The sequence below is a fragment of the Pinus tabuliformis genome, chromosome 5_1 (genome assembly GCF_031772625.1).
Source record: "Pinus tabuliformis cultivar Carrire ecotype Pingquan chromosome 5_1, CPIR1, whole genome shotgun sequence".
Lineage (NCBI taxonomy): Eukaryota > Viridiplantae > Streptophyta > Pinopsida > Pinales > Pinaceae > Pinus > Pinus tabuliformis.
The window spans coordinates 465,338,196-465,351,884 of record NC_142305.1 but is presented as its reverse complement, the minus strand read 5'-3'; the positions used below and the strand labels follow the sequence as shown (position 1 = coordinate 465,351,884).

The following is a 13,689-nucleotide window of genomic DNA, read 5'->3' as shown; positions in this document are numbered from 1 at the left end:
TACTTCAACTCTTCTGATCCTTTACCCTTCAACTCAATTTACCTTATGGGAAGCAATCATGAACAAGTTAAGCAATATGATATCTAAATTGCAGGAAAGTAAATGAGCAAAACAAAACTGATTGAAATAACAATGCTGGAATTAAAACTCAAAAAAATGAAAATTAGCAGGAAGGACAAGATGATTTCGTCATGTCATTAGTCATTAAAAAGCTATGTGCATTACTAACCTACAATCAACCGGTTGAACACACTTGCATAAATTAAATTGCATGAATGAAAAATCTAATCTACCAACTTGAAAGCAATCAAATGACATAATGAAACCAAAGCAAAATTTACAAAATGAAATTTACTCTACCTTACATTCTAATATGCTCCATGACATCTACTTCACATCTCCTTCCATGTTGAGAACATCAAAGCTTTATTCAAATTCTTCAAAATTACAAAGTACAACAAAGTTCTCCAAAGCTTTCAAAAGCCATCAAGGAAGAACTACAAACTCCAAGCTAAAGAACTCACAAGCTAAAAGACTAACAAGCTAAGCCCCCAAATGAAGGAGAGAGATCTCCTATTTATACAAAAATATGAGAAGTCATCTCATTAATGAGAGTCCATGAATCTCTCCCTCTACCTCTAGAGTCCTAATCAAAATAGGAACTGATAAGACACATGTCTTCTTAGAGTTACAATACAATTAGGAGATGTGACACATATCCTCATGATCCCATGATTCTTTCCACTCAAATTCGAATTTGGCCTTAGAGTGTCACATAAGGGTCTTCTAGAAGCCTCCTTTCAACCTACACATGTCAACAATCTCAACCCATTTGTTAGGTATAAGCATATACACATTATTTTCTAATTTTTAACCACAAATTCACTTAAAAGACTTAGAATTAATAAAGATTGGAAAAACATAAATGTGGCCCAATGATAATGAAAGTGGGATGAATGTGGTGACATAGTAGTGAAATGGAGGTGAAATGGAGGTGATATAATGGACATAATAGTGAAAGTGTAATGGAAATGAATGACATTTTCAAGACTCAACAGAGTCCATGAAACAAATAACATAAGATACTCATTGAGAAAAATGAGTTTGATTGTATTAATTCAAAAGAAGAAGAACTTTACAACCTTTGTCTTGACGCTGTACAAACTCCTCCGAGGGTCCAGTAAGAAGTCTCCTCTACTTTGACAAGTTTCACTCACTCCCCAATGAATCCAAAAAGATGTGTGATCTCTCCTTTTAAGCTCAACTAGGAAGTCTTGATTTCACCAACATTTACCCTAAAAAAAGTTCAGCTTATAACCTCTCTAGCAACCAGCCCAATGCTTGTATTTATAGTGCAATGGAGGGAGGTTACTAGGTCCTCCTTCAAAGGGATAAAGCCCTCCTTCAAAGGGATAGCTCCTCTCATCAAGGGATTAGCTCCTTCTCTTTTGGGATGCATGAACCACCTTAGAACGAACAATCCACGTCAAAATTCCTTTTAGAAACCTCTAGAATTAACCCAAAGTGAGTTTTTTAAGATAAAACTTGCGCCTTTTGACTTTCACAGGGGTATGCACCTACACCGTTAGGGACAGAGTGGGCAGGTCCGCAGTTTTTGTACACAGAAGGTGCGGGACCGCAGGTGACCATGAGAGAAAGCGCGGAACCAGAGTTACATTGATTTTTAATGTCTTTCTCTCATTTCCAAAGCATGATTTGAAGAACTGAGGTTTGAGACTTGCTCAGGAGGACAGTACAAATGATGATAGACCCATACTAACTAAAAATAATCATGGTGACGATATTTTTGTGTAACAAATATTTCTCTATAATATCCAAGTTCTATCCTTTCTGATCACTATGACGAGTGGTCAATTTATAGGGAAATGCAAGTGGTTTTGTCATAAATTGGGCATTGAATGGTTTTCCATAATTGAAGTTAGTTTCCATGGAGAAAGGGATGAGAGGACAGAGGGTTGAATGATCCATAATCTATACAAAAACAAGCTCATAGGATGAGATAAGATCTGGGCATCCTTCTAGAATGCTCTAGAATCAAGGAATATTACTAGAATCCTATGCCAATTTCTCTCATTCTTGCCCAGCGCAGGTATAAGTGGGCCTAAGTGCACTGCAGTGCAGGTCTGAATGGGCCTACCTGCTATGTAGTGCAGTTTCCCCTGACCAAGGCTGCGCTAGTGTCCCAAGGAGGCATTTCAGCAGGGTTTCAAGTTAGGAAACTTTCATGGATGAAAGCATTCAATTTGATGACTTGTCTAGGGCATGTAGCAACTGAATTAGGGTTTGATGAGCCCTAATTGTATTGATCTGATCATCGGGAGTGATGTGCCCAAATAGACCTGTAACAGCTGCCCCCTAAAGCATGAAGTCGAAAAAGATAATGTTGAGTGATACACTTTATGATGTGATGAGAAGGATCTGAAGCGGATGGTGACCTGCATCAATTACAATACATGTTGGCTCGTGGGGGCATGACCCAAGTTCAGAGGTGATTTAGCCAACAAATCCCAGTACTACTCGCCATTTTGGCAACAGTCCGCGAAGCGCAGACTGAGGTCTCAACCGAAGTAGTATGGGAGGTGCTAGAACCAGGTTTTCGCACCCTAGAGATGTCTACTAATTTTCGATGGTTCACGGTTTTACCTTGCACGCACGTCGCTACGTGCATTTATCAGTACCTCACCGCCTGCGATGCTACCTTCATGCAGCCCTACTCGAGGCCCAATCCATGTTATTACTCAATTCCTTACTATTGAACCGATATTAGTTGATCACTTAGCCTATCTATATGTATCTAGTTATATTTAATGGTGTTCAGCATTCATATAAGTGCTCGTGATAAAAAAAGACAATATAATTAAACACGAAATAGCACAAGAACAGACACACAAAATTTGGAATCAAACTTCTCTTTATTATTATTCTTCCTTGGTTACGGACTCGACTCCACCCTGTGCACTTAGCTACAGGGGTCCTCGCACTCAGCGGCAGACTCTACTAGGCCTTTGCGCACTTAGCTTTGGAGCCTCTTCCTACTACTATGACCCAAAAGCACTTAGATATTTTCTCTATGCTCACTGTCTTCTAGACTCCATTCCTTGACTACTTGTTTCTTCACTCTTTAAAACTTAGAGCCTCGCCCTATTTATACAATCCCATGGTCTGTGGACCATGGGTAGGCCAACACTACCTTCAAAACTTAGGGCGAACAACCCTATGACTCTATTAATTTGCACTCCGCACCCGTAATTCGCAGAGTATTTACAATAATAGTACTCAAAACTTGGGCTCTGAGCCCCAAAAGATGTTGTGGGGGGATTACATGCCACTGAGGCCCCCAACACAAATATCATGACTCATCCTCGAGTCACACTGTCGGCATGATGATCTTGGCGCAGAGTCCCTCCAGCTGGTCTCGAACGATCTGAATGTCAGTAACGCACTAAGTTGTTGCCTGCTGAACCTACTACATTCTTGCTTCTAACCAAGTGTTGTTTGAGAGCTAGCCCTTAGGGTTTTATAGCACCTTTTGAATTCGAATTCAACCATTCCCCCAAATTCTTAGCCATCAATGCTTTCTTGGCGGCAGATTTTCTAAAATCTTTCCCATAACTATTGTCGTAAATCCCCGCCACCTACTCCATTTGGCCTCAAATCGGACATCTCGTCATGAATAGTGACACCAATGATCACTTCCCATCCTACCCGTGCGGCTTCGCATTCCCCCTACGTAGGCACAAACCTTGTGACAGGTTGTTCCTGTTCATACCTGTCAGAGCATGCAGCTTTGAGGCAGAATGATTTATAGTCCTGCACTCCCTTTCAACTGCCTTGAGTGCTAAGAGTGTTCTTCCTACGGCTAGTCAGGTGGTCGCACCACCTATACGAGGCCTTGTCTCACCCTCCACGATAGTCCACGGAAAACCCTCAGTTTTCCTCGTGGTAGTCGGTGCCGCACGCTCTACTATTTGTAGTGTGCTTTCCTAGTTACTACATTTGGTGATATGTGGTCCTAGCCACGACAACAGACTAATTAATTCTCGGTGATAGTCTTCTAATTCATTAGTATGATCAACTGCACCTTGCCTTGTCATCCTTGATTTATCGATGAGACATGCTTTCTTAATCTCATTTTCCAGCCTCTTGACCTCTGCATCCATCAAAATGTTTTTCTTCCTTAGCCATACCCAGTCATTTTCAAGTTTGCAATGTCTAAGGTTCCCTTACCGAATGGCTTCCTGAAGTCTTTCTACTTCGTGTAGCTGTGTGATTTCTTCATCCTAGGCTTCACGTACTGTCACACCTATAGGTGCTATTACATGTGAATTCCTCCTTGCATGCTCTTCAGAGATTACAGTTCCTACTCCATTCCGCAACCTTTGGATCTTTTTTGCGGCTAGGGTTTTGCACATGGTCCTATAGGCCCATCGAACTACTGGTAAGTACAGGTCCCAGTAAGTGCATCTCACCTAGTGAACCTTGTTCAGCACTTCACACACCCTATCAAATGTGTCCCTATGGATAACCGTTGGTGTGCTTCGCCTTTCCTATCGCTGCGTGTTGTTTTGATTCTCCATCCTGGGAGTGGTATGCACTTGGGTGGGCCACATGTCATATGTCTATACCCATCAGGAAAAGTGGGCGAATAAGTTGTTTTTCCCCTTGTAACCAACTCTCATTCGTAGTTGGGGTTTTCCAAACCGTAAACACATCGTCCTTTTGCATTCGCACCAATCCTTGAAACTCTACCAGTGCGTACCCCACCATCTTGGGAGCATAGCATGCAGTGCCCATTTCAAAGTGTCAAAACATTGTTGTTCTGGTACTTTGCTCTCAAATTTTTTCAGAAAGTCATCAACCACAGTCAACCCATCATACCTAGGCAGGTCCCTTATCTCCTTTGTTACACAACGTAGTGATCTTATCATCATATTTCAATTAAGTGTTGTTACTTCGTGCAACTGATTCTGCCATCGTTCTATTTCTTCGTTCAAATCTGAAGTGCAAGAGTTTTCGCACTCCCACGAAATCCTTCGATCTACAGTCGGATTCACCCAATCCTATTCTCGTGCAGTTATCTTGTAGATGCAATCGAGATCGTCATCACTATCATTTTCGTGCACTAGTTCAGTGTATCACGCTCCTTCGTCCAGATCTAGCGATACTACTATGCGTAGTGATTTTTTCTCAAAAATCATTTTGCGCTACTTCAGGTTTATGACTCTGTTCATATCACTGGTCCAGTCTATGCCTAGTAGTGTGGGATAGGGATTGCTATCGTCGACAATCTCTATCACTTTGAAATCCACCAGTGTGCTTGCACCTTCAATATCCACTATTACCCCTTACAATCTCCCCATGGGTAGGATCTTCTACTGGTTCGCCATTCGCAATTAAATAGGAGACCATTGTAGTGTGGGTCTACCCATGTGTTCCCATGTTTGTTTCGGTAGTACATTCACTTTCGATCCGAGATCCAGAATTACCTGATCCATTTCATATTCTCTGATTTGCACAGTTAATCTCATTTCCCTTCCTATGCGCAATGCATGATTTCCAAGTTTCCGGACCACGCGCGGCTCCCATAACCCCATGCACCTAGTGAAAAGTTCTTGTAGTCCTTTTACAGCCTTGTTGTCGCAAAGTAATTTCATGCATGTCTCCAAAAAGGTAGTGAGCATTGAAGGATCCATCCCTAGTTCTAGTTGGTCCTTACTACCTAAAGTGGAGGCCTCCATGAAGCTCTTCTTAGCTTCCATGAATGTCTCCTTCGCTCGCTCTAAATCAAATTCAGGTTACCTTGTAGGAGCCTTGTGAACCCACACACTTTCTTCTGACTACTTACCTTTATCATCACTAATGGTGATACCGCTTATGAGCACTATGTTTACATTCAGGTCTTCTTCGCATGGCTCCGACCTCGTCATTTTCAAATTCTATGTTAGGGGAGGCTGGAGTACCCCCTTTTCGTGAAACCTCGCTATCAAGGTAGGGTAGTCTTCTGCCTCATGATTAAATTATGTACAATACAAACATGATGTTCTTGTCGGATTCATACAATCGCGGGCATAGTGTCTTGGCCCTCTGCAATTATAACAAATTAGTTGTCCGCGACCCCTTCCTAGTCCCATTCCACCTCGACCTCGTCCACGCCCTTGAAATCTAGCGCGTGTCATTCCTGAATTTGGGTCAAGGGCTCATGTTTTGGTCTGTACACTGTAGGCAGTAGTCCAATCCATCATTAGTTCGTAGCACCTGCAGGTGCATACATCATGGCCTACTAACCTACAAAAATTACAAAACAATTGCTGGGATGTCTGCGTATACTTCTGCAATAGATGACAATTATCCATAGTGTGTTTTCCTCCTGTCTGACAAATTGTGCACCGTAGTGTAGGCACCGCACTCGGTCCTACTTGTGCCTCGGATCTTAATGGCATCGGCCCTCCTCCTGCCAAGTAATTCGCGAAAAATAGACAGTGTTACTTGTCATGGCCCTGGCCTTTTCATTTTATGCACCATACTTCCTTGCTCACTTCTGGCCGAGGTAGCCTATCCTGTTTCAAACTTTGCATTTCCGGACACAATTTTGCAGTTGTGCATGGATTTGTTGGACTCCCAAACCAGGATCTTGTATAGGGGTCTCATGCAATCTCATTGCCATATCCAAAGCGTCGACCTAGGTGGAAAGATTTTGTTGTGGCAACACCGTCCTTGAATGCGGTGTTAATGACGCTACAAACCATGCACAGTGCTGCCCATCCATCAAAGTCATATTGGCTTCACGAATCATACTCTTCATTCTTTGGTCCAAATCCCAAGGTGTCTCACCCAGGAGCATCGTGATTTCCTTAAACCCAATAATTCATTGTGTCTCCAACTTTGGGCTGTTAAATTCCCTGTTGAGTGCAGCCTGGATTTCTGCGATTCTTGCATTTGGATGATCATTAAACAATGTAAACTTTGAAACGGGAACTATAAACTCAAAACGGGAACTCTAGCCCAAAAACCCCAAAAAAACCACAAAAACAGTGCTCAAAACGAAAAGTGTGTATACTGGAACGATGTTTTTTTTTTTAGGTGTCAATTTTGCGGCTGTTTTAAAAATGGCAGTGACTACGAAATTTTCTACGAAATTTTCCTGCAAAATATAGCTTCAGAACGAAAGTGTTGATACTGGAATAATGATTTATTTTTTTAGGTGTCAATTTTGCGACTGTTTTAAAAATGGCAGTGACTACGAAATTTTCTACGAAATTTTCCTGCAAAATATAGCTTCAGAACGAAAGTGTTGATACTGGAATCGACCCGCCGCCGGTCCGGCGGAGCGGGGCGGCTCGGGGGTGCCGCTGCGTGGAATTGGTAATGTGGATTGTCATTTAATGCGTGGAATTGGTAAAACCCAAGCTGCCCGTCAATGGAGAATGTCTGCGTCTTTTCACTTTGTCGAGTCTCTCTGTCGCGTACTGTCTCTCTGTCTGTTGTATCACACATACAAGCTGACGTCCACCCTCGAAACCTGTAGTCGGGGATGCGAAGGCAACCTAACGTCCCCTTAAAATTTTCATCAAAACTATAATGCTAACTATATATAATTGGAGTACAGACAAAATAATAGAGCTCGACCAAATATAGATATCGTTTCTCAAACATTCGCATAATAAATAACAAATTTAATATATACAATTAATTTTTCAAAAACATGCTACTTGGACCATTGCTGACCTAAGAGGCATCCTTCACAGTATCATATAATAAAATACAATATATTACAATAGTCTTTAAGAGTCCATGAAGTGTAATATGGTCTTGAAATACACTATACATGTGAGGACTTCCAACCAAAGGGCGTATGCATCACTAAAGAACTTATCCAATCCTAATATTTGTATTGTTCCAAAGCATAAGGGTTCAATGAATATGCACGGTTGTTTTTTAACTAAGCGCAATCATATCTATGAGAATCCTCCTATTTGAATTCTCTCATGCATCCCCCTAGCAACTTCCCCTGAATCCTTCTTCTTATTCCAAGAATGGAGGTGAGACACCTCTTTAGTCTTCCTAGTCAGAATTTGCCTCCAAAATTTCTTAGGAGCTAGCTTAGAGAGGTGTAAGAGATTCCCTTGTCTTTGACGAATGTATTGCCTCTTTTTCCTTTTAGTTAGGGCTTTATATATTTTTATCTTGTCCATTTTAAGAGATTCATCAACAGCTTCCTTAATTGCTCTCCTCGCACTTTTACACTCTTTGTCATACCATGGATTGGTTTTGCTATTTCTTTTATTATTTGATATAGGAAAAATAATTTGCAAAATTTGATAACTAATTCTCTAAATCCCTTTCCAAGACTAACACTTGAAAAATCAATTAGGTAACAAACATGCTATTAGATAGAACTATTTGTTTCTTTATTTCACCAAACCAAATTGAAAAAATAATTTTATAAAATAAAAATCAATAATACAATCTTAGAAGGAGTTTAAACCTATTATTATAATCATGATGTGAAATTGAATAGCTAGATTCTTAGCACATCTAATATTCTCTTTTATTCTGCTATCAATGATATCATATTTTCCAACGTTTGATACATTGTGCAAGGCCTATCTATATAAAAGGATCATGAAATACAAAAAATGGAGAACCTTTTCCCACGAGCATGTGTGTGCTTGACACAATGGGTGTTCTGTATGTACAGGTAATATCATAAAGTTAGAAAACAATGATATTACCTGTACATACAGAACACCCATTCGGTATTCTTAATATACATATCATCAATAATTTCAAATTAATCTTTCTTGTCAAGTGGAAATTTGATTACAGTCATTAGATAAGTTTTTGAGAGTGAATAGGCTTATAAGTAATTATACTCAGGGAGAATTTTCTAACTATAATAGCTAGTTTAATTTTATAACATGTTATGTCAATTTTTTCTTTTTATTTTTATAAAAATCTCATTGCCAACTGATTTACCAACCAATGGTGACAAGAAATAAGTACATTTTTATATAGTCAACCAAAAAAAGGCAATATAACTAAACAAATTGTTTAAGTTTGTTTTTGTTTAAATCACTAAATAAATAAAATTTATGATAAGCAACTTAAATACTTATAAATCGAATTTATAATTTCAATAAATTTTGTAAACCAACCTATCAAAAATGTTGCCTTCCTTAAACTCTCAAGTACTTTTAAATGAAAAAACTTTTCCGTGCAAAGTCAGATTCCAGAGAATTCCAAAGCTGCATGGAGTTATTAAGTCACATGGAGTTATTAAGTCACATGTAGTAAGTTAATGATAGTTGCATTATTTTTTCCTAAGGTTGGTTGAAATATCACAATATTCTCATAAGAAAAAGTGGTAAGTCAATGATTTATTTAGTTATTATATAGAACTAAACTTAACTGAATTGTGGTTTCCCAAAAACAATTGTTCTGACTTCATTCATTTGTCAAATTCTAAAATATTTCCAAAAATTTAAAAATTAATGGTTTTAACTTCGTTCTTTGTCAAAATCTCTACAATGAAGATAAAAATGACCATTACAGAGTGTTTGCAACTAATGCTTTGATAATGTAGACAATGAAGATAAAAATGACCATTACATAGTATTTGCAACTAATGCTTTGATAATCTGTCTAAATTATAACTTGAACTGTATTTAATAACTACACAGGTAGGCGAGCCGAACCAGGATCACCAGTGTTGGGAGAGGCCCGAAGACATGGACACACCTCGCACTGTCTATAAAGTAGACACACAACATCCTGGATCAGACGTTGCTGCAGAAACTGCTGCAGCGCTTGCAGCCGCCTCCATAGTTTTCCGTACAACGGACAGTAGTTATTCTCAGCAACTCCTTCAAACTGCAATACGGGTATATTAATTACATCTACTGAACTTCAAACATAATATACTTATTCTTTGCAATCTTTTTTTTTAAATCTTACCGATCAATTTTCTGTTTGGTGAGGTCAGGTGTTTGATTTCGCGGATAAATACAGAGGCTCTTACAGTGATTCTCTAAATTCGGCAGTTTGCCCATTCTACTGCTCTTACTCAGGATATCAAGTAAGAACTCTTTTGATTAGCATACCTGTATAAAATAGGTAATAGATGATGATATGATTGTCATGGCACGGGCCTTTGCTTGCAGGACGAATTACTGTGGGGAGCAGCATGGTTGCTAAAAGCCTCGAATAAAGTATCATATTTTAACTACATTCAGTCAAATGGCCCGACGCTTGGCGCCGATGATAACGGTGATTTGTTCAGCTGGGATCAGAAGCATGCAGGAGCCAGAATTCTTTTGTCTAAGGTGAAATTATGCACCAACCTAAACACACAGTCGTAATTTTATTGGATTATGCCAGCATCATTCTTTCCCTCTGTAATGTTATTCCAACGTTATTATTTACTCTAATTTTGCCTTCGTTGCGTAGGAAGTTCTATTAAGAAATATACAGTCCCTTAACGAATACAAGAGCCATTCGGACATAGACATTCCCTCACCTCGAGAGAGATTGTAACTCTCTCTTCTGTATAGAGTGAAAGATGTTGAATTCCACTTTTGCAAGTTCTAACAGTTTCTCTCTCATCAAATATGGCGTCCTAAACCAAAAATTTGTGAACTAGAGCTCACAAGCTCTGAAGCCGGTACGGGTCGATTCCCGGAATCGACCCGCCGCCGGTCGGGCAGGGCGGGGCGGCGCGGGGGTGGTGCTGCGCACCCCCGCGCCGCCCTGCCCCGCCCGACCGGCGGCGGGTCGATTCCGGGAATCGACCTATACCGGCTTCGGAGCTTGTGAGCTCTAGTTTATATATTCAGACGGATTATTTGCTACGGTACTGAATATTTTAGTTTTTTCTCCTTGCTATTTCCTGCAGTATGTGACGCGGAAGAGGAAATCCCAACGTGAGCATGGGTTGTAGTGTCATTATGCGAGAACCGAAACTGATTTTACCATTCTCCAGGTACTCCTCGAACGTCGGAAGATAACCAGTGGAAATCGACCTGGCTTCTACCATATACGAATCAAAATAATCCTCCCACTGGACATGCACATGAACAAGCGAAACAAAATTAACTAAGCGAAACAAAATTAACTGATCATACTGGGTGAAATATTTCCCCAAGTTAAGGTTCTCACAAAGAAATATTTGTATTACGTGTATGCTTTATTATAATTGTTCATACAGATTGTCGAACATAGCTGACTGTGTCTCGGCCTTGAATCTTCTGTGCCTCTCGTGCCATTTCGTTTATGTTGTCGTAAACCGCCATGTACACTCCTCTCATATAATCTGGAAGACACTTTATTGAAGACGGGTCCCATCTGATCATTATATACACAATTTATGCAATAGTAATATTCGTTGACTCGATTAGTAGAATGCATATTCTTAATTCGAAAGGAAAGTTATTTATTTAAAATCGAGAAGGATTAGTATACTTTTTCTTAATTTGAAGGTAAAGTTATTAAAAATAGATAAGAATTATATGTATGAAATAGGCCTCTCCAGATATCACCTCTTAAATGCTGCGGTTAAGAGTTCGAGCTCCTCCATTGTTCCGAAGGTGTCGTAGATATCGTCGAGAACCGTGATCATATGACATATTTTGGCAAATCCGAGTCGGAAGGCAGAATGTTTAGGATCATTTGCAATGCAAGCTGCTAAAGTGTAGTATTCCACGTGACGATGCCGTGCGAATGTTACTTGAGGGAACCCATAATCTTTCCACCATCTACACATATAAACTTCCCATTTTTACTTTCTTGATTTTTTCAGGACTCAAATTCAATTAATTTGGAGACGATATGCAATGACAACTCATCACCTCACCTCGAGAGAGATTGTAACTCTCTCTTCTGTATAGAGTGAAAGATGTTGAATTCCACTTTTGCAAGTTCTAACAGTTTCTCTCTCATCAAATATGGCGTCCTAAACCAAAAATTTGTGAACTAGAGCTCACAAGCTCCGAAGCCGGTACGGGTCGATTCCCGGAATGGACCCGCCGCCGGTCGGGCGGGGCGGGGCGGCGCGGGGGTGCGCAGCTGCACCCCCGCGCCGCCCCACCTCGCCCAACCGGCGGTGGGTCGATTCCGGGAATCGACCCGTACCGGCTTCGGAGCTTGTGAGCTCTAGTTCACAAATTTTTGGTTTAGGACGCCATATTTGATGAGAGAGAAACTGTTAGAACTTGCAAAAGTGGAATTCAACATCTTTCACTCTATACAGAAGAGAGAGTTACAATCTCTCTCGAGGTGAGGGAATGTCTATGTCCGAATGGCTCTTGTATTCGTTAAGGGACTGTATATTTCTTAATAGAACTTCCTACGCAACGAAGGCAAAATTAGAGTAAATAATAACGTTGGAGTAACATTACAGAGGGAAAGAATGATGCTGGCATAATCCAATAAAATTACGACTGTGTGTTTAGGTTGGTGCATAATTTCACCTTAGACAAAAGAATTCTGGCTCCTGCATGCTTCTGATCCCAGCTGAACAAATCACCGTTATCATCGGCGCCAAGCGTCGGGCCATTTGACTGAATGTAGTTAAAATATGATACTTTATTCGTGGCTTTTAGCAACCATGTTGCTCCCCACAGTAATTCGTCCTGCAAGCAAAGGCTCGTGCCATGACAATCATATCATCATCTATTACCTATTTTATACAGGTATGCTAATCAAAAGAGTTCTTACTTGATATCCTGAGTAAGAGCAATAGAATGGGCAAACTGCCGAATTTAGAGAATCACTGTAAGAGCCTCTGTATTTATCCGCGAAATCAAACACCTGACCTCACCAAACAGAAAATTGATCGGTAAGATTTAAAAAGATTGCAAAGAATAAGTATATTACGTTTGAAGTTCAGTAGATGTAATTAATATACCCGTATTGCAGTTTGAAGGAGTTGTTGAGAATAACTACTGTCCGTTGTACGGAAAACTATGGAGGCGGCTGCAAGCGCTGCAGCAGTTTCTGCAGCAACGTCTGATCCAGGATGTTGTGTGTCTACTTTATAGACAGTGCGAGGTGTGTCCATGTCTTCGGGCCTCTCCCAACACTGGTGATCCTGGTTTGGCTCGCCTACCTGTGTAGTTATTAAATACAGTTCAAGTTATAATTTAACAGATTATCAAAGCATTAGTTGCAAATACTATGTAATGGTCATTTTTATGTTCATTGTTTACATTATCAAAGCATTAGTTGCAAACACTCTGTAATGGTCATTTTTATCTTAATGGTCATTTTTATCTTCATTGTAGAGATTTTGACAAAGAACGAAGTTAAAACCATTAATTTTTAAATTTTTGGAAATATTTTAGGATTTGACAAATGAATGAAGTCAGAACAATTGTTTTTGGGAAACCACAATTCAGTTAAGTTTAGTTCTATATAATAACTAAATAAATCATTGACTTACCACTTTTTCTTATGAGAATATTGTGATATTTCAACCAACCTTAGGAAAATATAATGCAACTATCATTAACTTACTACATGTGACTTAATAACTCCATGTGACTTAATAACTCCATGCAGCTTTGGAATTCTCTGGAATCTGACTTTGCACGGAAAAGTTTTTTCATTTAAAAGTACTTGAGAGTTTAAGGAAGGCAACATTTTTGATAGGTTGGTTTACAAAAATTATTGAAA

General features: G+C 39.7%; 1 protein-coding gene across 1 annotated transcript in view; it reads left to right on the top strand.

Annotated features, from left to right (window-relative positions):
- The window catches only part of LOC149165511 (endoglucanase 1-like), a 57,938-nt gene extending 47,384 nt beyond the window's left edge, over window positions 1-10,554 (top strand). Inside the window, exons 2-5 of the mRNA XM_089429835.1 lie at window positions 9,702-9,902; window positions 10,004-10,096; window positions 10,182-10,343; window positions 10,468-10,554. Of these exons, the coding sequence (XP_089285961.1) occupies window positions 9,702-9,902; window positions 10,004-10,096; window positions 10,182-10,343; window positions 10,468-10,554 (543 nt within the window). The remainder of the gene's footprint in view (window positions 1-9,701; window positions 9,903-10,003; window positions 10,097-10,181; window positions 10,344-10,467) is intronic.
- The last annotated feature ends 3,135 nt before the right edge of the window (window positions 10,555-13,689 follow it).